This window comes from Orycteropus afer, unplaced genomic scaffold (genome assembly GCF_000298275.1).
Source record: "Orycteropus afer afer isolate SDZICR_OR568_19922 unplaced genomic scaffold, OryAfe1.0 scaffold00068, whole genome shotgun sequence".
NCBI classification, from domain to species: domain Eukaryota; kingdom Metazoa; phylum Chordata; class Mammalia; order Tubulidentata; family Orycteropodidae; genus Orycteropus; species Orycteropus afer.
The window spans coordinates 340,550-366,635 of NW_006921655.1; the positions used below are offsets into that span (position 1 = coordinate 340,550).

At 39.1% G+C, this 26,086-nt stretch overlaps 1 protein-coding gene across 1 annotated transcript in view; it reads right to left on the reverse strand.

Moving 5' to 3' along the window:
• RTF1 (RTF1 homolog, Paf1/RNA polymerase II complex component) overlaps positions 1-26,086 on the reverse strand; it is a 69,676-nt gene that overhangs the window by 2,494 nt on the left and 41,096 nt on the right. The window contains exons 5-17 of the mRNA XM_007940503.2: positions 24,152-24,356; positions 19,544-19,658; positions 18,755-18,866; positions 10,603-10,738; positions 9,111-9,288; positions 7,600-7,682; positions 5,579-5,666; positions 5,373-5,480; positions 4,475-4,552; positions 3,744-3,865; positions 3,504-3,561; positions 2,535-2,612; positions 1,962-2,057 (exon numbers count right to left, since the gene is read on the reverse strand). Of these exons, the coding sequence (XP_007938694.1) occupies positions 1,962-2,057; positions 2,535-2,612; positions 3,504-3,561; positions 3,744-3,865; positions 4,475-4,552; positions 5,373-5,480; positions 5,579-5,666; positions 7,600-7,682; positions 9,111-9,288; positions 10,603-10,738; positions 18,755-18,866; positions 19,544-19,658; positions 24,152-24,356 (1,457 nt within the window). The remainder of the gene's footprint in view (positions 1-1,961; positions 2,058-2,534; positions 2,613-3,503; positions 3,562-3,743; positions 3,866-4,474; positions 4,553-5,372; positions 5,481-5,578; positions 5,667-7,599; positions 7,683-9,110; positions 9,289-10,602; positions 10,739-18,754; positions 18,867-19,543; positions 19,659-24,151; positions 24,357-26,086) is intronic.

Genomic DNA, 26,086 nt, shown 5'->3' on the forward strand with positions numbered 1-26,086 from the left:
GACTGAGACCAGAAGAACTAGATGGTGCCCAGCCACTACTGTCAACCACTTGAAAGGGGATCTACGTAGGAGATCCTGGATAGAGAGGGAGAACAATGTGGAATAAAACTCAAAATCATTTGGAGAAAAAAAAAAAGTGGGGGACCAGGTTTGCTGGTCCGATAGAGCCTGGTGGAACCACTAAGACTATGGCCCCTAGCTGCCCTTCAGGTCTGGAATTGAACCCATACCTGTGGCTTCCGCCAAACGATAGGCATATGAATTGAACATTTACCTCAAGTAGATACACTCCTTGGAGATAACAAGCATGGGAGAAAGAAGGGCTGCTTATGCACAGGGAGACAGCTCAGGGGGCAGAAGTGCATGGAGGGATGGACACAAGGAAGAGGTAACTATCGAGAGAAAGTATGAGGGGAGATGTTGCACTGTGGTAAATTGTGGTCAATGTCATGAGACAAAGTGTATGTGAAATGCTGTATGGAAAGTGAAGTTTTCTTTTTTGGTACGGAAAGTGAATTTGCTCTGTAAATTTTCACCCAAATCAAGATTAAAAAAAAAAGTCAAGGAAAGGTTTACATGGGAAAGGAGATCTTTTGGTTACCAGAGGAGGGGAGGGAAAACTGTTTGCTACTTAAGAGACAGGTGTTGATTTGCGTGAAGGGAAAGGCAATGTAAGGTGAGTGGCCAGTACAATATCACTAAGGAAAAAGATGACAGATAGGTATACAAGAGGTACAGACAATAAAGGTAAATACAATTACATACACAATACTGCATTATCAGTAATAGCAAACACTAATAGATGGGTGGATACATAGGTAGACAGGCAAGAAGATCAGGTATGGGCAAGTGAATGGGAATATAGCCATGACCATACACAGGCTGGGCAGATATTTCTACATCTGTATTTGTATGTGCTATAAAAATGTCCATAGTATAGAGCTAACAGAGGACAAAGATATGGTCTCCATCCTACTTTGGTGAGCAGCCATCTAAGATGCAACCACTGGTCTCTCTTCATCCAAAGCAAAGAAGAGTAATAAAAACCAAAGACGTATGGAAACAATTAGTCCAAAGGACTAATGGACCAGGGGAACCTTGGCCTATACTACTCTGGACCAGAAGAACTAGAGGGTACCTGGCCACCACTGTCTACCACTTGCAAAGGGATCAAAATTGGAAATGGTAAGAGTGGGAGAAAAATGTGGAAAAAAAATTTAAAAAACATGAAAAAGATCAGTATTATTGGTTAGACAGAGACTGCTGAAACCCCTGATACTATGGACCCTCGTTACCCTTTGGACCTGGAACTGGACTCACTCCTGGGCTAGCTTTCAGTCAAACACCAAACAGGCCTATGAACTAAACAAATAGACCACTGAGATGCACTCCTTAGAATAATCAACCACGGGAGATCAGAAGGGCAGCATATGTATAAAGAGAAAGCTAGGGAGGCAAAAATGCATGGGCAGAAGGACATAGGGAAAGGGTAGCACAGGGAAGAAGTGGAAGGAGAGCTGTTACATTGTGGGGACTGTGATCAGTGTCACAAAACAAAATGTATATGATCTGTTGGATGTAATATGAATCTGCTTTGTAAAATTTCACCCAAATCACAATAAAAAGTTTAAAAAAAAAAAAAAAGGCCTGTAGGACCATGAGGAGCTCTGGTGGCATAGTGCCTAAGGCATTTGACGGCTAACCAGAAGGCTGGCAGTTCAAACCCACCAGCCACTCCTTGGAAGGAAGAGGGAGCAATCTACTTCCGTAGTGATACTGCCTCGGAAACCTAAGAAGGGGTTGCTATGAGCCAGATCTGACTCTACAGCAGTGAGTTTGGTTTGGTTTGGTAGGACCATGATTCTTAAGGTGGGAAAATCCAGCCCAAAGTAGGCAGGGTATTTGCTTTGGTGTCTTGGGTAATAGCGTAGCTTTGAAGGTCAAAGGGACCTTGCACTTGCCTTGCTTATTTCCTTTGGAGCATCTGGTAACACTCCAGAGCCGTACTTTGCATTCAGCTGGGCCAAGATGGCAGCTTGGACAGCCGGGTCCCTGGACTGAGAGAAAATAAGTTATTTTAGAGACTAACCAGCTTTCACACAATCCAACTCTCAGATTCTTTCCCACCTACCACTATTAACATAAGTAACACAGTGGATCTACTGGCAAAGCACTGGGGTTTTCCTCAAGGCAGCAAAAAGACGGTTAAAAATTTTAAACCCAAGCCTAACCAAGTCCTACCTAGGTGATCAGTCTACGCATTACTAAGGTCTGCTGCACTGGTATACACTATCCTCATAACAAGAGCTTAGAGCAGCTTAGAGCATGGGCTTTTACAAATCCCTGTCAGTTTTTCACTGACTATATAGCCTACAGCAAGATAAAAAAGGAAATATCCAGACCCAAGAGCTTGAGGCAATCAAATCCCAGGTAAGACAACATTATTTTTAACTTCTTTATTAATCTCTTAATGGAACTCATTTTATGTCCCAGAATCTAGGTCCTGACTAAAAATGTCCTCTTTAGGCACTCACATTAGAAACGATGGTGGGTTTGCACTGCCGCCTGGTAAAGGGATCCATCTGTTGGTTTTTCATGTTGTGACTTTCAGCCTGAAACAGAGAGAGGGCATTTCAGAACGATATCCTCTTTCCCTCTCCTGTCTCTCCTCATAAGCTAATATCCAGATAACAGTCTCTGCAAGGGACTGAAAAACAAAAGTGTTGCCCATGATTCTTTTCCCTTTAAGAGCACCAGAGCAGATAGGGGGCAACAACCAAAAGAATGAAAACAGTAATTGATATAATGAGTCCCTATGAAGTAGAATCTAAGGATGGTAATGAAGAAGGGCAGAAGAACGCTGCTTTTCATTATAAATAAATAAAATTATATATGTGTATGTGTGCACGCCACCACCCGTCTATGAGTTTGTTGAACTGGTGGTTTGAGTGTTGGTGTGATGCTAGAAACTATTCCACCGTATTTCAAATACAGTAGGGTCACCTAGGATAAACAGGTTTCAGAAGAGCTTCCAGACTATGACAGACTAAAGAGAAAGGCCTGGTGATCTACTTTAGAAAATTAGTCAGTGAAAATGTTATGGATCATCACAGAATATGACTTGCTTGTTTTGGACAAGCCACTAGGAGGGATCAATTGCTGGAGGAAGACATCACGTTTGGAAGATGGTCAGTGGTGGGGAGTGAGACCCTCAGTGAAATGGATTGGCACAACAGCCTCAGTGATGGATTCAAACATGCTAGTGATCACGAGGATAATGCAGGACTGGGCAGTGTTTTGTTCTGTTGCACATAAGGTCACTAGAAGTGGGAATTGACTAGACAGCAGCTCTCTGTGTGTATAAAGAAAGCATGTGTGCGCTAAGTGTACAAGTACTTCAATAATTTAAAAAATAAACTTGGGCATGATGTAGAAAAGAATTCGTATCACTTAATTAATTATTTCCCCCCCCCCCCGGAATCAAATAAAGGTGTTTTTCTCACCACAAGGGCCTTTTCAGACTCCACAATGTTCCACTCCCGGTTCCGTTGGTTGATGTAACTGGGGGGTGAGTAAGAGGGATGAGTCAGTGGGCTGTGAAAATAAGGAACTGAACCTGACCCCAGAGACATGTGGAGGCAGTATAGCACAATGAGTATAAGGCCACAGGCTTGACTGATTATTGTGGCCAAGGTCTGTGGACCAAGGATAAGGGCTCAATCAAGACAGGCTTAGTAACGTACCTGATGGCAGATATGTTCTTGGTTCGCTGGCGGTCTAGAGCCTCTGCCCGCTCCTCCAGCTCATTCAGCTGGTCCTGGATTTGTTTGGCCTTGTCCTGATCCCCCAGGTCCTCAGCCATGGCCTGTACACAGAGAGAAGTATGAGTGATTAACTCTGACTGGCTCTACATCAAGTATTTCCTTACTTCCAGCAAAGGCAAGATATCTCATGTGATGAACAAATGAGAGAAGGTATAAAGAATGTACAAAAAATACTTTACAAATGCAAGGTATGATTTGTATTATAATAGTAAACACCTTCTCAAGTGGCTTACATAGCTCTGGGACTCTGGTGGAAGTGTTGTGTAATATTAAGCTTAGAACCCAGGTCCCATGTGGCTAAACCCCCATAACAAGGCTCATCCCATGGAAAACAATCTATTACAGCTAGACTTAGCAGTATCATTTGTCTGTTCAGATATAGTGCTGAATACTACCCCGGGGTCTCTTATTACACATGAAACTAAAGTGATTAGAAAGTAAGGAAAATGGAATAATTAAGATCAGTTTCAACTTATAGAAAAAGAAAATGGTTAAGAAATGCTGCCCAGGTGACTAGGAAGCAATGTTACTTATAACTGAGCCCAGAACTCCCTCTCAGTCCTGCCACCACTAATTTGGCAGAGGATGAATAAGTTTGTTTTCTATACCCCCTTACAGGACAGGTAAGATACCAGAGCCCAATTCTTTACCTTTTCCTTTAGCAGCTGAGTCTTCTTCATAGCATAGTTGGGTGGAGCTTTTCTGAACCGTTCTTTCTCTTTTACAATCTGTACCAGAGAGGAGATACCAGCAGTGAGGTATTCCTAAGCTATGTTTTGTAGACAGGCTAAGTGAGCCCATTTTGGAGGTAAGCAGCTAGTTAAAAGGGGGCTTCGTTTCCTATAGCAGTGGCATGTCTTAGAGAGTGAGCGGGTTCATTCCAAGGGATACTATGCTGCTTCCTGGGTCACGGAGATTCTTCTGGGATAGTATGAAGGAACATGCACCAATAAACAGCAGCAGCCCAAAGGCCTGGTACTATAAGGCTAGCCACTGTCCAAGAGAACAGAGATCAAAGAATTTTACCAAAGTGTTTTAGAGAAAGAAAATCCTTGAAGGACCAAGCCTAACAGAATATTCAGAAATACAGGTCCCGGAACTCTGGATATACTTCTTTATAGATTATGATTTTAAATGAGAATGTACAAAGAAGGAGGAGCCCTGGTGGTGCAGTAGTTAAAGTGCTTGCCTGCTAACTAAAACGTTAGTGCTTTGAGCCTACTAGGCGCTCCACAGGAAGAATATATAGCAGGCTGCTTCCATAAAGATTACAACTTTGGAAACTCCATGGGGCAGCAGCAGTTCTGTCCTATAGGGGCGCTTTGAGTTAAAAATGACTTGATGCCAATGGGTTTAGTTTTATTTTTATAAGCAGGAAGCAAAGTATATTAAACTATGAGTAATAAGGTAGCATTAATATTATGTTAGTATTCCCTCATCTTCATGCATAATAGGATAGCTAAAATACAGGGAAAGAGGAAAATTAAGAAACTCTTTCAGTACTGGTTCTTGATGAACCTCCAGGCTCTGGGGTACCATGTTTCTTACCTCTTCAATGTCCTGATCATTGAATTTATAATTAAGAGCTTCTTTAATAGAGAATTCCTTCTTATTGATTTCATCTAGAGTGGGCAACTGCATGCCAGCCGAGAACATCTGGACCAAAACATGATGAAAGTTATTAATAGGAATTTTGGAAAGAGACTCTCCTTGTGTTTCCATGAACACTTGCTAGGTTGTCTCTATCCACTCACCGCTTCTTTCCACTTCATGAATTCGCTTTCAGTGAATTCTTGGTTTGAGACAAACTCTAGACGGAACACTCGTTGGTCATTGCCATGCCTACATAAAAAAGAAATCATCTCGAAAAATGTGCACATTGACCACAGCACCAGTGAAGCAACCCATTGGATTATGTGCTTCCTCTCAATTCTGGCTACCCTTCAGAATCATCTAGGAAGGTTTATAAAAATTCCAATGTCAAAGGACCGTTGTAGATCAACTGAGTCAGAATCTTTGCAAATATGATCTGAGCACTGAAATTAAACATAAAAACAAAACAAAACTGCCTTAGAGTGTTCTAATGAGTAGCTAGTACTGAGAATCACCAAAACAACTTGGGAAAGCAAAAGAACTTAATTAGTGCTTCAAAAGTCCATTTATGATCACAAATGACATCAAGAATATGCAATACTATGTATTTATCTGAATGACAAAGAAACTATTCCCTAGAAAGGAAGAACTCTGCCTTTTTACTGACCACTGTGATGGCAAAATGAGTGACTCAGTGCCATTCTCCTAGGTACAGTCACTCTCTGCTTGCCTTGGGCATTCCCTACTCCATTTGTCTCTTTTTAAACAGAGCAAGGGAGATGATAAGTATGAGAGAGGGGAACAGAGAATGCACGGAGATCAAATTAGGCCATGGTAGGGAGCTCTGGTGGCATAGTGCCTAAGGTATTTGACTGCCAACCAGAAGGCTGGAGGTTCAAACCCACCAGCCGCTCCTCGGAAGACTGGGCAATCACTTCTGTAGAGATACCACCTCGGAAACCGAAGGAGGGGCTGCAATGAGTTGAAATCAACTTGACAGCATTGAATAGAGTTGTGCCTAGAAGCCCTTCCGGCACAATGGTTAAGTGCTAACCAAAGGGTTGGCAGTTCTAAACCACCAGCTGCTCCGTGGGAGAAAGATGTGGTAAGCTGTTTCCGTGAAGATTACAGATTTGGGCCCAGGTCACCCTTTGGTCCTGGAACTGGACTCACACCAAAAAACAGACAAGCCTATAAAGAGAACAACTACACCAGGGAGATGCACTCCTTAGAACAGTTAACCATGGGAGATTGGAAGGGCAGCATTTATATAACGGGAAAGCTAGATAGGCAGGCTGGAATATATAAGAAGGACACAGGGAGGGGGTGGGAGGAGAGCTGCTACATTGTGGGAATTGTAATTGGTGTTGTGAAACAAAATGAGTATGCACTGTTGAAAGTAAAACCAATCTGCTTTGTAAAATTATACCCAAATCACTATAAAAAGTTAAAAAGAAAAAAAAAAAAAGATTACAGATTTGGAAACCCTGTGGGGCAGTTCTAGTCTATTGCACAGGGTCACTATGAGTCATAATTAACTAGACAGCAATGAGCTGAGTGAGAGCTGTGTCTATTACCTGCTATTTGCTATGTAATTCTAGCAAACAACTTTTTGCATTTCTTTCTGTAAGAGAAGAGGCCTTTATAATTTCTAGGTTCCAAGAGGACAAGGATTTGTATGTGTCTGTTTTGTTTTCACCTCCATGTTGATGCTTAGAACAGTGCCTGGCACATAGTAGGCATTCAGTAAATGTTTGTTGAGTGAATGACACTTCATTTTACTGAGGAGGAAAGTTAAGTCCAGAAAGTTGGCTGGACTATCAAAGACCAGGTTACTTAGCACTATAGCCAGGACTAGAAGTAAGCCTCCTGACCATACTTACCAAGGAAATGCCTGCAGGGCTCTGGCAGTAGGGTTTCTCACAACCTCCCTTTTTCCTGCCATATGTTATATCTCTTTCCTTTACAATATTTTAATAGGGGAAATATCCTAATTCCCTTATAGGCAAAAGGCAGGATGCAAGTCTCTCCCCAAGTTCCTCGTGGTAGAATGTGTCTGCATAAATAGCATTCATTGTCTTAGTCTGATTACTAACAATCACAATGGGAGAGAATAACAGCCCAAACAGGCAGTGCCTGTTTGAAGGGGGAGAAGAAGCTGCCACAGGAACGCCACTCTTACCGTAGCTGTAGCCCCTTGTTTGTTCTGGTGCCACCCAGCTGGTAAACTTTGGCGGTTTCCACAACACCGGTGATCTCAGCTACCTAAGTGACAAGGAGAGACATCCATCAAAAACAGACTGTCAGAGCTCCCCACATCACTTTTCCTTCAAATCTATCTACCAGAATGTAAGGGGGCCTGGGGGGCACAAGCAGTTTGCGATTGGCTGTGAACCTCAAGGTTGGAAGTTTGAACCCATCCAGTGGCTCAGCTAAAGAAAGGTCTGGAGATCTGCTTCTGTAAAGATTACAGCCAAGAAAATCCTAGGGAACAGTTCTACTCTGTAACACATGGGGTCACCATGAGTCAGGGGCTGATTGATCCCAGCTAGCAATACAACCCAAATGACAACAAGAACAACCCAAATGTACATGAGCAGAGCCATACTGAGAAGCCAACAGCTAGCTGCCAGGTGTCCTGGGGCGCCTTTCTCAGGTTTAGAGCTCAGATGGCCCAAGGCAGTATATAAGTTCCAGGAGAGAATGCAGCCTGGTAAGGTCAGTTAGCGGCTTCCCCTCCAACTTAATTCTACCTTACTAGGGATGCACTTAGGATTTGAGTTAGTTTTTAACAAACAGATGTGAAGACCACCAAGGTCTTCTGTGGCCAAGCTTTGCAGGATATGGTTTTGTATGGCTCCTGGTTTTCACAGGAGTTAAACATGTTAAAACCAGACAGCTCAGAACAAAACAAAACATTAAAAAAAAATTTAAAAAGTCAAACAGCTATGTTCTGGCCATCTAGTAGCAGTGCTAGACCCCTACACAACTTCTGGTGTTTTTTTTTTTTTTTTAAATCTCAATACAATTTTCTGTTCCAGACATCATTTGGTATGTAACATGTATGTACAGGCATGTATGTATATTGTATGTATTTTTCAAATTAATAAATCTTTTAGATTATTTAATTTTCATCAGATACTTCATAAATATGTATCTCCCCCTTTTACACTGGCAGGATAGAAAAATTATTCTCATTCTAAACCCACCCATCCCTTGGGCTCCAAGCATTCTTCCTGGCAACAGGTCACACATGATCCTTAGTCACCTCAGACTATCACTATTCTGTGGCTATCTGAGTTGGACTCTTGTTTTCAAGTGAAATAATGACAGAAAAGCAACACGTGTTCAGAAGGCCGTACCCCTCAGTAAATGGTCATATTTAAAACACAGCCAGTTGTTCGAAGAAACACCAACCCAGCAGATACACTCCTTGCAGAGATCAATCATGGGAAAACAGAAGGGCTGTGAATGCACAGGCAGACAACTCAGGGGGCAGGAAGGCACGGGAGGGAAGGACACAGGGAAGAGGTTAACTATGGGGAGGAAGTGGGAGGGGAGCTGTTGCATCGTGCAAAATTGCAGTCAATGTCATGAGACAAAGTGTACGTGAGCTGCTGTATGGAAAGTGAATTTGCTCTGTAAACTTTCACCCAAAATCACAATAAAAATTTTAAAAAAAGAAACACCAACCCGGTAAACTGGTTTGCTGTTGTGGTTTCCAATGCCAATCCGCACAAAACATCCCGTGACAGTTTTAGCAAAGAAGGGCATGTGACACCAACGTTCCAACTTATGCCGTGATAACCGAACTCGATTTAATTCTTCAGGTAAGGAGACTGGTTGTGATTTTGGAGGGATTTCTTCTTTCCTATGAGGAACAAAGGAGCACTGGGAAAAGTGTTCTTCCTAAAAACAGATCAAGATACCTAAATAATACCTACTTATCAAAATTTAACCAAAGTCCAGAGGGACCGAGTAGTTGAATCTGTGGCTCGGGACCACAGTCACAGAAGACATCAAGCTCAATTGGCATAACATACTACACAAATCATTGTTCCACCTTCTACTGTAGCGAGTAGCGACTGAGATCTTAAAAGATTGCAAGCTGCCACCTAGATGCAACAATGGGCCTCTCCTCGTCCAGAACCAAGAAGAATGAAGAAAACCAAAAATTCATGGAAACAATCAGTCCTAGCGACTGGTACACCATCTGATCTGCAGCCTAAATGACTATGAGACCAGAAGAAATAGACAGTGACTGTCAACCACTTGGAAGAGGATTTTTGTAGGAGATCCTGGATAGACAGGGGGAACAATGTGGAACAAAACTCAAAATCATTTGGGGGGGAAAAAAAAAAAGCAGGGAACAGGTCTGCTGGCCCGATGGAGCCTGGTAGAACCACTGAGACTATGGTCCCTAGCTGCCCTTCAGGTCTGGATTTGAATGCACATCTGTGGTTTCCAGCCAAGCAATAGACAGGCATACTAGTTAAGCATTTGCCTGAGGAAGATACACTGCTTGGAGAGAACAAGCAAAAGAGAAGGAGGGACTGCTCAGGCACAGGGAGACAGCTCAGGGGGTAGGAGTGCATGGAGGGATGGACACAGGGAAGAGGTAGCTATCGGGAGGAAGTGGGAGAGGAGATGTTGCGTTTGCTAAACTGTGGTCAATGCCATGAGACAAAGTGTATGTGATCTGCTGTATGGAAAGTATATTTACTCTGTAAATTTTCACCCAAATCACACACACACACACACACACACACAAAAAAAAAACCACTCCAAAAAAACCAAAGTCTATGTGATTAACCCAGTAGTGTGAACTGTCTTGAATGAGGGTTTAAAAGGATAACAAGGTGAACATCTTGAATGAGGGTGTAACAGCAGGATAACAGCCTACTGTCTCAGGTACCCTGTTAGAGTAAGAAAATCAGTGAATATTCCTGGCCAATCTGAAATGGATAGGTCCTACCTTCTAGGCCCAGATAAAAATTCCAGGGTTACAGTTTAAGAGTCAGAGCCAGGAGACTGAATGAGTTGATGTGCTGGGGAACTCAGTTCAGTAATTTAGGGTATTGAACCAAAGTTCATGGCCCAAACAGGTACATTTTAGAAACTATTCTGAGCTTCTTCTCAAAGAACCCACCTATCTAACTACTAAACCAAAATGCACACAGCTTACTCTTCTTCTTCATCAGATGATGATGTTCGGGATGAGCGGTCTGACTTTTCACTGGACTTGTCATCCTCCTCCTCTTCCTCATCATCAGAGTACACCTCACTGGTTTTTAATGGCTGTTTTTTAGCGAGGAGTTCAGCTAAAAAGAAAGAGGAAATCTCAATAATTCAATAAAGGGGTTCTCTCAGTAATAAACAGAAACATTTTTCATCCTTAAAAAACAACAGGAACTGGAAAAAGAACTCAAATACACAGCTCCATGCCCTCTGGACTGGTTTGTGATAATATGGGATACATATAAGAGTGAGGACATCAGAGAGTTAAATAATTCAGGCACCAAATAATGGCCCCAAAAGACCAACAAAGCACTGAAGATTGTTGTGTGCTGGACAGCAAGGGTCATCAACACTAATGACAGTTGTCTCTTACTGCACTCAAGCCACATGAAGATAAGGGATAAAACTCATGATGTCTTCACAGACTCTTTGGGGAAAACTGTTTTTTTATTTTTTTTATTATGATTTAGGTGAAAGTTTACAGAGCAAATTCATTTTCCATAGAGTAGTTCACACATACTTTGTCTCATGACACTGACTGCAATTTCTCACAATGCAACAGCTCTCTTACCACTTCCTCCCCACAGTTACCTCTTCCATGCACTCCTGCCCCCCGAGCTGTCTCCCTATGCCTTTTTTTTTTTTTTTTGCCCTTAAAGTATATCCCATTAAGAGCTTTCGTGGTGTAGTGCCTAAGGCATTTGATTGCTAACAGGAAGGCTGGCTGTTCAAACCCACAAGCCACTCCTTAGAAGGAAGACTGGGCAATGTATTAAATGCGATATACTTTAAAAGCAAAAATAAGATAGATTTGGATTTTGTGCCTACACAGCCCTTCTATTCTCCCATGATTGATCTCTCCAAGGAGTGTATCTACGTAATGTAAATGTTCAGTTCATATGCCTGTCTTTTGTTTGGCTGGAAGCAACAGGAGTGGGTTCAATTCCAGACCTGAAGGGCAGCTAGGGGCCATAGTCTCAGGGGTTCCAAGAGGCTTTATCAGACCAGCAACCCTGGTCGTCCCCCCTTAATTTTTTTAAACGATTTTGAGTTTTGTTCTACATTGTTCTTCCACTCTATCCAGGATCTCCTACATAGATCCCCTTCTGAGTGGTTGACAGTGGTAGCTGAGCATCGTCTAGTTCTTCTGGTCTCAAAAGTCGTAGAGGCTGAGGATCGCATGGTGTACCAGACCCTTGGGCTAACTGTTCCTGCGCATCTTTGGTTTTCTTCATTCTTTGCTCTGGACGAGAAGAGACCCATCGTTGCATCTAGATGGCTGCTTGCAAGCTTTTAAGATCCCAGTTGCTACTTGCCAAAGTAGGATGTGGAATAATATTTTTGTGTAGTATGTTATGCCAATTGAGCTTGATGTTCTCTTTGGGGAAAACTTTGAGTTTGCACTAATTCTAACAGCAGAAGGTTGAAAACAACCCAAGTGTCCACAAACAGAGGAGAGCTGAGTCATCTCTGTACCATCTCTGGTATACCCACTCACTGGACTACTATGTACCTGTAAGAAAGAAATGCCACTGAGCTTCTATGAAGGGTGATAGAAAAATTTGGAACAGATAGTAGTGATGGTTATGTTATACAACATGATGAAAATAATTAATTTGTTAGATTATATTTATGTGTTAGACTGGGTTCTCTAGAGAAATAAAACCAGTAAAGCTTATATATATAGAGAGGGGGGGGGGGCGGGAGAGAGGGAGAAAGGGAGAGAGAGAGAGAGAGAGAGAGAGAGAGATTTATCTTAGGAAAATGGCTTACACACTTATAGAAGCTGGCAAGTCCAAAGTTCCTGGATCAAACGTCAAGCTGGAGGCTTTTCCACATCAAAGCTGGAGGCTTTTCCCAACTCTTTCAGCCGCAGGGGCTGAGGAGCTCAAGGTTGGCAGGCAGTACACCGGCTGTTGACTCCAACAAATGATGAATCCAAGATCTCCAAGCCGAATGGTGGATTGTTCACTCACAGACAGTTGTAGGCAGCACAACAGAATCCCGATCCACAGAAGAATGTCTCCTCTCCCAGGATGTCCACAGATTTATTAGAAGCAGGCCATGCCCCTAGGGAAACTCCCTTTCAACAGATTGGCCGCTCAAAACATAGTCATCTGATCCCATCATGGAACAACTGCACCACAACAGCTCAAATCACACAGAACTGTTGTCCAGCTAAGTTGACACACAGCTCCAACTATCACAATTTATTTTCAAAAAGGATATGAAAATTTTTTTAAGTGGTTACTTATCGTGGAAGGGAGGAAACAGGTGAAATAGAAAGGTGTAGATTGCCCAACCTTCCTTCCGTGGAGTGGCTAAGGGGTTTGAACAACCAGCCTTCTGGTTAGCAGTCAAGTGCCTTAGGCACTATGCTACCAGAGCTCCTACCACAGATACTGTATATAATCATAAAACAAAATAATAAAGTCATCTCTAAACACCAAAACCAAAATAAAATAAAGGAACCAACTGGGTATTCATCTGATGGCATTTTGCTGTTGTTCAGTGCTGTTATGCAGGTTCTGCCTCATAGGGACCCTATGTATAACAGAACAAGACACTGCCCAGTCCTGTGCCATCCTCAGTTGTTACTATGTTTGGTTCCCTTGTTGCAGCCACTGTGTTAATTCATCTTATTGAGAGTTCTCCTCTTTTTCACTACTCTTTCCTTTACCAAGCATGATGTCCTTCTCCAGGGACGTGTCCCCCTGATAACATGTTCAAAGTACATGAGACGAAGTCTCACTATCCTTGCTTCTAAGGAGCATTCTGGCTGTATTTTTCATTAAGACAGATCTGTTCATTCTTCTGGCAGTCTATGGTATAGTCAACATTCTTTGCTAACACCATAATTCAAATGCATCCATTCTTCTTTGGTCTTCCTTCCAGCTTTCCTATCATATGAGGCGAATGAAAACACCTTGGTTTAGGGGTCAGTTGTACCTTAGTCCTCAAGGTGACATCTTTGCTTTTTAACACTTTAAAGAGGTCTTTTTCACCAGATATGCCCAATGCAATATGTCATTTGACTTCTTGACTTCTGCTTCAATGGGCATTGATTTTGGATCCAAGTAAAATGAAATCCCTGACAACTTCAGTTTCTCCATTTATCATGATGGTACTTGTTAAGTCCATCTGTGAGAATTTTTGTTTTATGTTAAGATGTAATCTATACTGATGCCTGTAGTCTTTGCTCTTCATCAGTATTTCAATTCTTCACTTTCAGCAAGCAAGATTGTGTTATCTGTACAACCCCACAGAATGAACTCTAACAAGTAACTTTAAAACACAGTCATTTTTCTGTGTGGAAACAATTAGTCCAAGGGACTGGTAGACCATGCAATCCTCGGCCTATATGACCATAAGACCAAAAGAACTAGATGGTGTCTGGCTACCACTGTCAATCACTCAGAGGAGGATCCATGTAGGAAATCCTGGAAAGAGTAGGAGAACACTGTGGAACAAAACTCAAAGTCATAAAAAAAGACCAGGTTTGCTGATCTGACAGAGCTAGGACACTCCTCAAACTATGGCCCCTAGTTACCCTTCAGGTCTGGAACTGAACTCACTCTTGTGGCTTCCAGCCAAATAACAGACAACCATATGGGGTGAACACTTATATCAGGTAGATACACTACTTGGAGCGATTAATCATGGGAGAACAAAAGGGCAGTATATGAATAGGAAAACAGCTTGGGCGGGGGTGGAGTGCATGAGAGGGAAAGACAGAGAGATGAGGTAACTACAGGGAGGAAGTGGAAGAGAGCTGTTACATCATGGGGAATCACAGTCAGTGTCATGAGACAAAATGTGTGTGAACTGCTGTATGGAAAATGAATGTGCTCTGTAAACTTTCACCCAAATTACAATAAAAAAATAAATCAATAAAAACATGAAAAAACCAAACTCACTGCCATTGAGTCGGTTCTGACTTATAGCGACCCATTCTTGGGTTTCCAAGGCAGTATCTCTATGGAAGTAGATTGCCCAGTCTTCTTTCCAAGGCCTGGCTGGTGGGTTTGAACAGCCAGCCATCTGGTTAGCAGTCAAATGCCTTAGGCACCATGCCACCAGAGCTCTTAATGGGATATACTTTAAGGGCAAAAATCTAGAACTATTGTTGGTAGCTATATTATTAACATGGTAGTACTGGTGACTTTCATTCTTACACTGCTGTGTGTTTTGTGGGATAAATCTAATGAATAATTATGTTAGACTATTAACAACCAGAATTTTGCTGTAGAGAATGGAGCTACTATTGTTAACTCATGAGATTAATTTAAAACCTTGAGTTTCAACACACAGTGCTAAGAAATCTGGATATCCACATGTAAAAAAATGAAGTTGGATCCATTCCTTATACCATATACAAAAATTAACTCAAAATGGATTACAGATCTAAATGTAACAGCTGAAACTATAAAATGCTTAGAAGAAAAATTATAAGAGTGAGTATTTATGACCTTTAGGTTAGAAAAAGACTTTTTAGATATGACACCAAAAGCACAGGCAACAAAATAAAATAAATTGGACTTCATCAAAATTAAAAACTTTTATGCTTCAAAGGGTACTATCAAAAAAGTGAAAAGATAACTCAGAATGAAGAATAAGTTTATAAATTGTATATTTGACAGGGGACTTTTATCTATAATATATAAAGAACTCTTACAACTCAATAGAGTAAAATAATCCAATTAAAAATGAGCAATGGATCTGAATAGATATTTTCCCAAAGAAGATATGCAAATGGCTAAAAGTATATCACCAGTCATTAGGGAAACACAAATCAAAACCACAATGAAATACAACTTTACATCCACTAGGATGACTAGAATAAAAAAAGACAAATATAAGTGCTGATGAGGACACAGAGAAATCAGAACCTTCATATATTGCTGGCAGGAATGCAAAATGGTGAAGCCACTTTGGCAAACAGTCTGATAGTTCCTCAAAAAAGTCAAAACAGTACCACATGATCCAGTAATTCACTCTCCGGTATATATCCAAGAGAAATGTAAACTCACATTCATAGAAAAACTTGTATATGAATATTCATACTGGCATTATTCATAATAGTCAAAAAAGTAGAACTAACCCAAATATCTATCAATAGGTGAATGGATAAACAATATGTGGTATAACCATACAATGGAATTATTATGCAGCTATAGAAAAGAATGAAGCACTAATAGATGCTATAATACGGATGAACCTTGAAAACATATTAAAATGAAAAAAGCCAGGTACAAAAGATGTATATTCTATGGTTCCATTTACGTGAAATGCCCTGAATTGGCAAATCTATAAAGACAGAAAGTAGATAAGTAGTTTCCTAGGGTGGGGGTACTTCAGGGAAAATGGGGAATGACTGTGAATAGGTAAAAGGTTTTTCTTGGGTGGATGAAAATCTCTAAAATTAATTGTAGCAATAGTTGCAAAACCCTGTGAATATACTGAAAACTTCTGACTAGGATATTTTAAATGGGTAAATTACATGATATATGAATTATATCTCAAAAAAACTGTTATAAAAAACAAAAAACTCTTCAGTCCTGAACTTGAATTATCAGTATGATGAGGCTTATAAAGTATTTTATAGCCTTGAAACAAAACAGAACAATTCCTAGCACTGTACATTAAAAATGCTTAGAAACAATGGCCAAGCTGTTAGTACATGTACTTCTTGTGCCCAGACTATGGCCTCTAAATACAGTTTCTCATGAAAAAGGAACCAGGGCTTCTTAAAGAAATGGCTGATACCAAGTCTAGAAAGCAAGACAGTAATTAACTGACTACTGAGGTCTCATGTCAAAAAGACTTCAGGCTTCAACTGGCTGAAGATGGGACAATTTGAGTATCAATAAGATTAATAACTCTAATGGATTAAAATATATAGTTTGGAAGTTCCTAAGGAACTATACTTCATTCTTTTGGAAACTGGTAACTAAAAGAAGGAGAGAAAAAAAAAAAAATTCATGCATTTATCCTGCCTATCTTATATGCTAGGAGCTCTGGTAGCATAGTGCCTAAGGCATTTGACTGCAAACCTGAAGGCTGGGGGGCTCAAACCCACCAGCCACTCCTTGGAAGGAAGATGGGGCAATTTACTTCCATAGTGACACCGCCTCGGAAACCCAAGGAGGGGTCGCTACACTTGACAGCAGCGAGTTTGGTTTGGTTTTGGTATCTTATGCTAAGGAGCTCTGGTAGCACAGTGCCTAAGGCATTTGACTGCTATCCAGAAGGTTGGTGGTTCAAACCCACTAGCCACTCCATGGAACCAAGACTGGGGTATCCACTTACATAATGATTTACCACCTTGGAAACCCAATGGGGGTCCTATGAGTTGGAATTGACTCGAATGGCAGTGGGTTTGGTTTTTGTTTTTTGATATCCTATAAGCTGGGTAACTAAATAGCTGATGAGAAGTTTCTCTTTAGAGAAGCAGACCAGCTGATAAATGAGGAAACAATGATATATATTAGAGTTATTACCATTTTGTAACACCTAATGAATTAAATCATTAGGGTGGATTACCCAATAAGCAAGGTAAGCACAGGTTTACCATGTGTGATCAGTATCACATGATTTTTGTCCCTGTCAGGGATTATAAATTTGGGGGCGGGGGGAAGCTTTGATTCTGTAGGAAGGTACTGTGGGGTTGAGAGAGAGAGAGATTCCAATCATACCCAGAAGCAGAATTTTTGATGTGGTGAAAAATTGTGAAAGTATTATGTAAATAAGCATAAATTAAGCCCATGCTTACCTTACTTATTAGGTAATCTGTCCCTGTAAATAATCTATGTAATGATCATCAGGGGCTGCTGGGATAGAACACATTATCATTCACAATTCTTCACCCTTTCCCATACCCATGCCATTTGTCATGTGACTCTATAGTTCTTCCTAGCCCCACTGATGGTCATATGACTTGCTTTGGCCAATGGAATGTGCAGGGAAGTGACACTATGCCAATTTCAAGTCTAGGGGAAGATATCACATATTTCTGCTTGCTCCTTTTATACTTCTTCCTTTACCATGAGAAGAATGTACTCTGGGTATGCTCATCTGAGAGAGACAGGCAGAGCAGACACGGTCCCAACATGCAGCCTGAGGAACAAATCAAACCAAACCCACTGCCATCGAGTCAGATACAACTCATAACGACCCCTCAAGCCAGACAACCAAGTAACCCCCAGCTGAACTGCAGATGTTTGAGTGGGAACATGGGATTATTTATTTGAGCTCGGGGATAGTTTTGTCACTTTGCATTATTGTGATAGAAGCTAACTGATAGAGCTAACATCATAAAATAAGAGACAATGAGAAATTATGTACCTTCTGGAAGTACACGCCACCACCTAAGAATTAGCTTTGCCAAAAAACAAAACACTAGAACAAAAATCAAACCCAAACCCAACCAAAACCCTAGATCTACCAATTCATGGGAAATTCAAGGGATTTGAGAAACACATTCTGTGACACCAAGGGTTATAGCTAGCATCTGTGGGAAAACTGTAAGACAAATGACCTAGTTTCATCAACAAACAAACTGCCAGAGAGGAAAAAAATAAATGGAAAGGAAGCCCTATAGATTAAGTGACTTAAGGGACATATTAATAAATCACCGTTTAGACTTTATTCAATATTCTGATTCAAACAATAATTTTTTTTTAATTATATAAAACAATTAGGGAAATTTGAACCCTAACTAGATATTTGATGATATGAATGAATTCAGTACTGATATTATTTTTCAGATGTAATAACATAATTATATTTCAAACAAAAGAATCCTTATCTTTTAGGGTCACACACTGAGAAGTTTATAGTTGAAATATTATGATGCTGGGATTCACTTTAAAATAATCTGGGAGAAGAGAGGAGTATAGATTTAATAAGACTGTCTATGAGCTGGTTACTGAGGCTAGATGATGGGTTCAAAGAGGTTCATTACCGTATCCTCCCTATTTCTGTATGTGTTTGGAATTTTCCACAATAAAAAGCTAAAATAAAGGGGAGAAATAAAAATGGGTACCAGGAAACAAAGTCCTATGATCAAAGACATAAAATAGCCTCATATTTTTTGTTACCTGTTCTGTTCTTCCGTTTTTCTCGTTCTGCTTTCAACTCCTCCATGGCTTGAGATTTCTTATCCAGTTTCTCATCCCGTTTGGAACGCCGTTCCTTGTTGTGGGATGTTACCTGGGAAGGGTAGGACATGTATGATGGCCTTTTTTTTACCAACAACTGATGGTAAGATTTTTTATACTCAGCAACTCATCACACCCAGCACTCGGAAGTGAATCTGTACTAGCTACAGAGCTGACATTTTTGCATAAAGGGAGAGAGCATCCTCTAGTGGACAAAGAGGATGGAGCAGTAAAGTCATTCCATCTTATCTATCTAATAAATAAGTTTAAGATATCAGAATAAACTCTTTGCTACAGAACACCCTAGATGATAGCTATTATTTGTTGATATTGCAATAAAGCATTTCTTGATGAACGTGGAGATGACTAATTACTCCAGTTATATTTATTACCAAGTTCAGGATGATTTACACTTGGGTAAATATCATTAACAACCTGGCTATCTGGGACAGGATGTTTACCAATTTTTCTGCAAGAGGTGCCCATAGGCCAATGGGCTGCTTTTTAAATGCAGACTTGGGTAAAGAAGTCCTACAGAGTTAAATAATGCAGCCAAATATGGAATGATAAAATATATCCAGAGATTAATGAAACCCACAGAGTGTAGACAGAACACAATAGTTTTGCATAACTAACCTAGGCTGAATAATGTACACCCACCTTTTATATAAACACAGATACACACTTAAAACTTATTTTCTGGAGATGGAAGATGATTGGATTTCTTACCTGAGATTCTTGAATCTGGGTTAGCTTTTTCTTTTCCTGCTCCTCTTCTTGCTTTTTCTTTTTTTCTTTCTTTTCTTTCTTTTTGGCCGTTTTTAGTTTTTTTTTAATTTCAAATCTAGATAAAAGATAGTTGTTTTATTTTTGAGTAGCAATGAAATATTTATAAAGACGTATTTCTACTAGATAGGAGAAATGAATTAAGTAAAGAGTAAGGAATTAATAGGATTTTGCCTTCTGGTGGGAAAACCCATGTAACTTAGAAGTACATTAAAAGTATACCAATCATATTTGAAAGCATTAAGTTGGAATAAACTTAAAATAGGAGAAAATATTCAGGATGCTGCTGTACTCATCTTTAGACTTTTGGAAACATATAACTCTCCCTCAACCTTTGCACAACAGAAGAAAAACAGTTGATTTTTATATCAATCTAAGTAGTAAAACTAAACCCCAATGGTGTTTCATTAGAAATAGAACGAGGCCACTGAGAGCCAATGTCACATTTAAAGTGGTCAGAATAAAGGCTATATTTTTAAAACACCACTTTCCATCTTTCATTATTAGGAAAAACTTTTCTCGTCCCTTATAAACATGTGCATGAATATACTATTCTCTTAACCAAATACAATCTAGGCTCCCTCATAACAAATATCAGGTTCTTATGAAACAAACATCATGTTTTATAAATTTAAGGTACTTTATAGAATAAAGGAATCTAATAAATGATGTATTCTATCTAAAAATAATCCTAATTATCAATTTTTTAAAACTTAGTTCTTAAGTAACTGTATGTTTCATATTACCCTTTTCATTTATTATTAAGGTTACTATTATATTTCTATATTACAAGGTAAGGAAGTACAGTTAGAAATTTACTTTTTAAAAAATTAATAATTAAACAACATATATATAAATGGATGAAAGAAGATATCATAGAGGCATTTAGAAAATACTTTGAGATGAATGAAATGAATACACAACATACCAAAACTTATGAGATGCAGCTAAAGCAGTGCTTAGAGGGAAATTTATAGCTGTAAATGCCTATATTAAAAAAGAACAAAGATCTCAAATCAATAACCTAACCTTCCACCTTAAGATACTGGAAAAAGAAAAGCAAACTAAATACAAAGCAAGCAGAAAGAAAGAACTAATAAAGATTACAGCAGAAATTAACCAAAGAGAAAATACAAAAACAATAATGAAGGAAACCAAAAGTTGATTCTTTTTTTAAAAACCAACAAAATTGACACATAATACATGCAACAACATGGATGAACCAGGAAAATATCCTAAATAAAAAAAGCCAGACACAAAAGGCCACATACTATTTGATTCCATTTATACAAAATGTCCAGAACAGTCAAATGCATAGAAAAGAGAGTAGATTAGTGACTGCCTGGGGCTGGAGGGCTTTGAAGGAAAATGAGAAGTGACTGCTAATGGGTACGGGGTTTCTTTTGAGTGGATGAAAATGTTCTAAAATTGATTGTGGTGAAAGCTGTACACTTCTGTAAATATACTAAAGTCCACTGAATTGTATACTTTAAATTGGCAAACTGTCTGGTATCTGAAATATATCTCAATAAAGTTATTTTTAGAAGTTAATAATAGCTTATTATTAACTTATATACCATCTCACTCAAAGCTTGAGAAGTTTAGGCAGGAAGAGAATATGTGACTCACTCAGATCACCTGGTCAGTAAGTCTGAACTGAGCCTACATTTTCTTCTGACTAAAAATGTCAGTGCTCTTTCTACAACAACAAAAACAAAAATTCATTAAAAAAGAAAGAATAAGAACAAGTGGTAAAGAATCTAACAACTGAAAATCAATTTTATTATTGGTGCTGCTGTCTGTAAAATGGATCCTAATGGTGCTTACATAAAAAAGACTTATGAAGCTAAGTGAAATCCAAATAAAGACCTTAAAATGTGAGAAGGATGGAATCTCAGAAACATGTACTGCTTTGCAGTTAAGCAAATGAGCTACAAAAATCTCAACTGTTTGTGCGAGACTCTGAATCATGGTCTTATTCACCCTAAAGTCTTCCAGTCACTGAAAAAAAAAAAAAAAAAAAAAATTCACCCAGTCAATTGCTTCATTTATATAAAGTGAAAACAAAAAATCAAGTTTGATACCAATCACCCATTATTGTTGAGCTATGTTGTGATAGACGGCACCCAACAACAACAACCTGGACTTTTATGAGAAGCTCTTGTCCATGGTTCAGAAATACAAATTTTAGGAGTCACCTCTAATTACATGTCAGCTCCCACCACAGTTAATTCTTGTTTGTTCCGATATAGGTAACTTGGAAGCATTCACAAGCAAAACAAGTATCTATGCTTGCTGTAAACTTAAAGCCAAACATTCCTGTCCAGGATAACTCATTTTACTTAAATGGTCTCTGGAAGGGGCAAACACTCTCCCAGATGAAATGGAACTAAGTGTTCCCAAAGAAAATCCTTCTATTTTTCTTTCATGATATAAACTAGGTAGGGAAGGACTAGTTCTGAGGTATTTTATTTCCCCAGACAAAAGCCAAGTTTAGTTTTGCCTTGAACTTCTTTTAAATTAAGAAAGAACTTTTGCCATTTAAATAGGGTAAAAGTAACTCAGAAAATGGAAGAAGATTCTGAATATCAAAAAGCAATTTAACATTAAAATACAAATTACATAGTAGAAGGATAATCAGGTATCTAACTCATAAATAATGATGAGAAATTCCAAGTCTTGAATCTATAAGTACACATTTTTTTATAAAGTAATTTTTTGGTGAAAGTTTACACAACAAATTAGGTTCCTGTTTAAAAATTTCTACACAAATTATTTCCTGATACTGGTTACATTTTTCACAATGTGTCAACATTCTCATTAATTTCATTCTGGTGGTTCCATTTACAATAATCTAGTTTCCCTGCCACCTTCTCATTTTTGCTTTAAGAATAATTGTTAAACAGAACTAGAACAGAAAGAATTAGAATGCTGCACATTGTGGAAATTGTTACCAATGTCACTAATATGCATAGATTTTGTTAAAAGAAAACATAATTTGCTACATAAATTTTCTCCAAAATATTTTTTAAAAAATAGGTAATTGTTGACCATTAAAAACCAAACCAAACTCACTGCCATCAAGCTGATTCTGACTTATAGCAACCCCCTTTGGCTTTTCAAGGCAGTAAATCTTTACGGAAGTAGATTGCTCAGTCTTCCTTCTGAGGAGTGGCTGGTGGGTTTGAACCACCAACCTTCTGGTTAGCAGTCAAATGCCTTAGGCACTACGCTACCAGAGCTCCTTTGTTGACCATTAGGTTTCAGAAGATAATCTTTTATAAAGGAGAGCAGTACACATGGGTGGTATTTTTTATTTTATGAGCCAATCTGTTATTTAGCTAAAGGGTGACTTCAGGGCATAGTTTTGGTTCAAAGTTTAAAGACTATCTCAGGGCAACAGTCTTGGGGCATCCACTAGGCTTACCCGATTCAGAAAGTCTGGATTTTAAAAGTTTGAGTTCTATTACACATTTTCTCCCATTCTAACAGGATCCATCTACTGTGGCTCTGATTAGAGTGGCTGGTAGTGTCTCAGGCTGTGGTTCATGGAGTTCTGTAGACTAGTGTCTTACACTATTCAATTACTTAATTTTTACATTATTTGAGATATTCATATATTATTTTCAACAATTAATGGATTCAGTTTCTAAATCAAGGCAGTTTCTTAATTTCCTCACTACTGCTTTTTACTCAATAGAAATCAAATCAAGTACCAATCTTTATCTGGAGGAAAAAAAGAATCTCTTTAAAATTCTTTAAAATGCTACTTGTAGTGTGTGTATTACAGAACAGGTAAAATAATAAGAAATATGAGGCAGGAGAGGATGCTGTCACAATCTTTTATGGAGTCAGATGGTCCTACGTTTGAAATCTGATTCTTGCCACTTATCAGCTAAATCACCTTGGGGAAGTTGCTTCCTTCATTCATTCAATAAATATTCAATGCTCATGCATGTGTCAGATGGGAGCTCTGGTGATGTAGTGCCTAAGGCATTTGACTGCTAACCAGAAGACTGGTGGTTCAAACCCACTAGCCACTTCTCAGAAGGAAGGCTGGACAATCTACTTCTGTAGTGATACTGCCTTGGAAACTCAAGGAGGGGTCACTATGAGTTGCATCCGCCTTGACGGCAGTGAATTTGATTTTTGGTATATGTCAGATCTGCTCTAGGGACCAGGAATAGAAAGTGAACAAAATGGACCAAGTCTCTGCCCTTGTGGCACATACTCCTTAGTTACTTAACGTTTTTAAGCCTAAATTTCTGCCTCTGTAACATGATATAGCCAGCTTCATAGGAAGTTGTAGATTAAATAAGATAAAACACATATATAATTTCTCATGGATATCTTGTGAATAATGCCTGTTAGCAAAGCTGATAGCACTGAGTAAATAAATAAATGTGACCATGTTAACACATCATTTGCTTCTCATCATACAAACTGTATTTCCAAATGCCAGTATCTACATAAAAGTCAGATGTGAAAGAGAGGGGAAAACGCAGGAGGAAAGAAGTAAAAAGAAAAGTTGTAGGGTAACCACAATCTTACCTTCTTTTCAATACCTCCCTCTTCTCTATGCGGTTGAACAGTTCCTGCTCTCTCTCCTTCTCTGTCATCTGTTCTAGACGGGCCCTGTCTTCCTCATCTCCCATGAGGTCCTCTCCATAGCCATCATGGAACTCTTCGTCTTCTGAGGAAGAGTCTGAATCTGAGCTGGAGGAAGAGCTGTTGCTGTCAGAATCTGACACTTCACCTGCAACATAGGCCCAAACACAAAATTAGGCTACACTGTAGAAGACTGGGGACACAGGTGACCCCCAAGTGTTGTAATCATCATTCCTTGCCTCACTTAGGTAAAGAAGTACCTAGTCACCTCATTCCTTTGGGACCGTCTTCAATCTGTCTTTGGTAAATACCAACACAGGTTAGGAAAGTTTAGAATGGAAAAGACACCAGCTTGTTATTTATAATTCAACTTTTTATTTTGAAAATAATATCAGACTTACAGGAAAAAATTGCAAGAATATTCTGACTCCCATACATTCTCAGATTCACTCACTATTACCATTGCCAATTTACTATGTATGTGTGTGTGTGTATAAATCATGTATATGTGCTTATTATTTATTTTGCTGAACCAATTCAGAGGAAGGTGCAGAGAGCATGACTCTTCCCCTGAAACACTTATCCTAAAAAAGACATTTTCTTATATCAATAATTGTATAATTATCGAATTCAGGAAATTTAACATTGATGCGATACCATTATCTCATGTATAGTCCACATCCATATTTCATAACTGTTCCAATTGTGTGCTTATAGCCCCTTCTCCCCTATCTAGTATCCAAAGCAAGATCCAATCTAAGATCACATACTGCATTCAGTTTCCAGGTCTCTCTAGTACCCTTTTAGTGTGGAATAGCCTTTCTTTCTTTCATGTCACTAAATTTTTGAAGCATACAGGCCTACTGCTTTACAGACCAGCACTGTCCTACAGAATTTTCTGTGGCAATGATGAAAATATTCTGTATCTCATTTGTCCAATATAATAGCTGCCAACCACATGTGGCTCCTAAGCACTTAAACAATGTGGCTAATATGACTGTAGAACTGGATTTTTAATTTTATTTTTCATTAATTTGAAGTAAGTTTAAAAAGCCACAGTCACCAAATGTTTCTCAATTTGGGTTGGTTTGTTTCTTTTGTCATGAAATGATTTAGGTCACACATTTTTGGGAAGATTACTACATGTGTGATGGTTTTTCAATGCACCATATGAGGAAGCACTTGAGGTTGGTTTACCCCATCACTGGTGATGTTAATTTGCATCAGTTGATTAAGATGGCATCTCCCAGATTCCTCCTTGTAAAGGCACCTTTTTCCCTTTAAAGCTGGTAAATTATGGGTCAATGCTTTAAAACTGTGTAAACATCCTATTGCCCTACAACTCTTACCCACTTGAACACTCAAGAGGTTCTAACACACAATGACAGTTCTTGAATAAACCAATTATTGTTATGATGCTGAAAAATGGTAATTTTCTAACACTCTCATTTCTTCTATATCTTTATTAGTTGACATTAAAAAAAACATGTTTTAATGAGTCATGAAAATGATTATTGAACTCCTAATGACATTGGATCATGATAGGGCACAGCGTGGCATGGAAAAAGACTTATTAATGAGCACTAAGTTCAACACCAATTTAACGTGAACTGTGCTTGGCTCAGTTTGAGCTAACACTCATGGAAGAATGTGCTTAAAATCAGGTTTGGCCAACTCCGCATAAGTCAGTCTGTAATAAATGTTATTTCTTAAAGAAATTTAAAGTTTATCATTCTAATCCTGGAACAAGTTCACTTCACAAACTAGTGTTAACAAAAGATTCTGGAATTGATTTTTTTAAAAAAAGAACATTTTCTATTGCGTTTTCTATCTGGCTTAAGAATTTCCTTCCACACAACCAAGAAAAGGGGAAGAGAA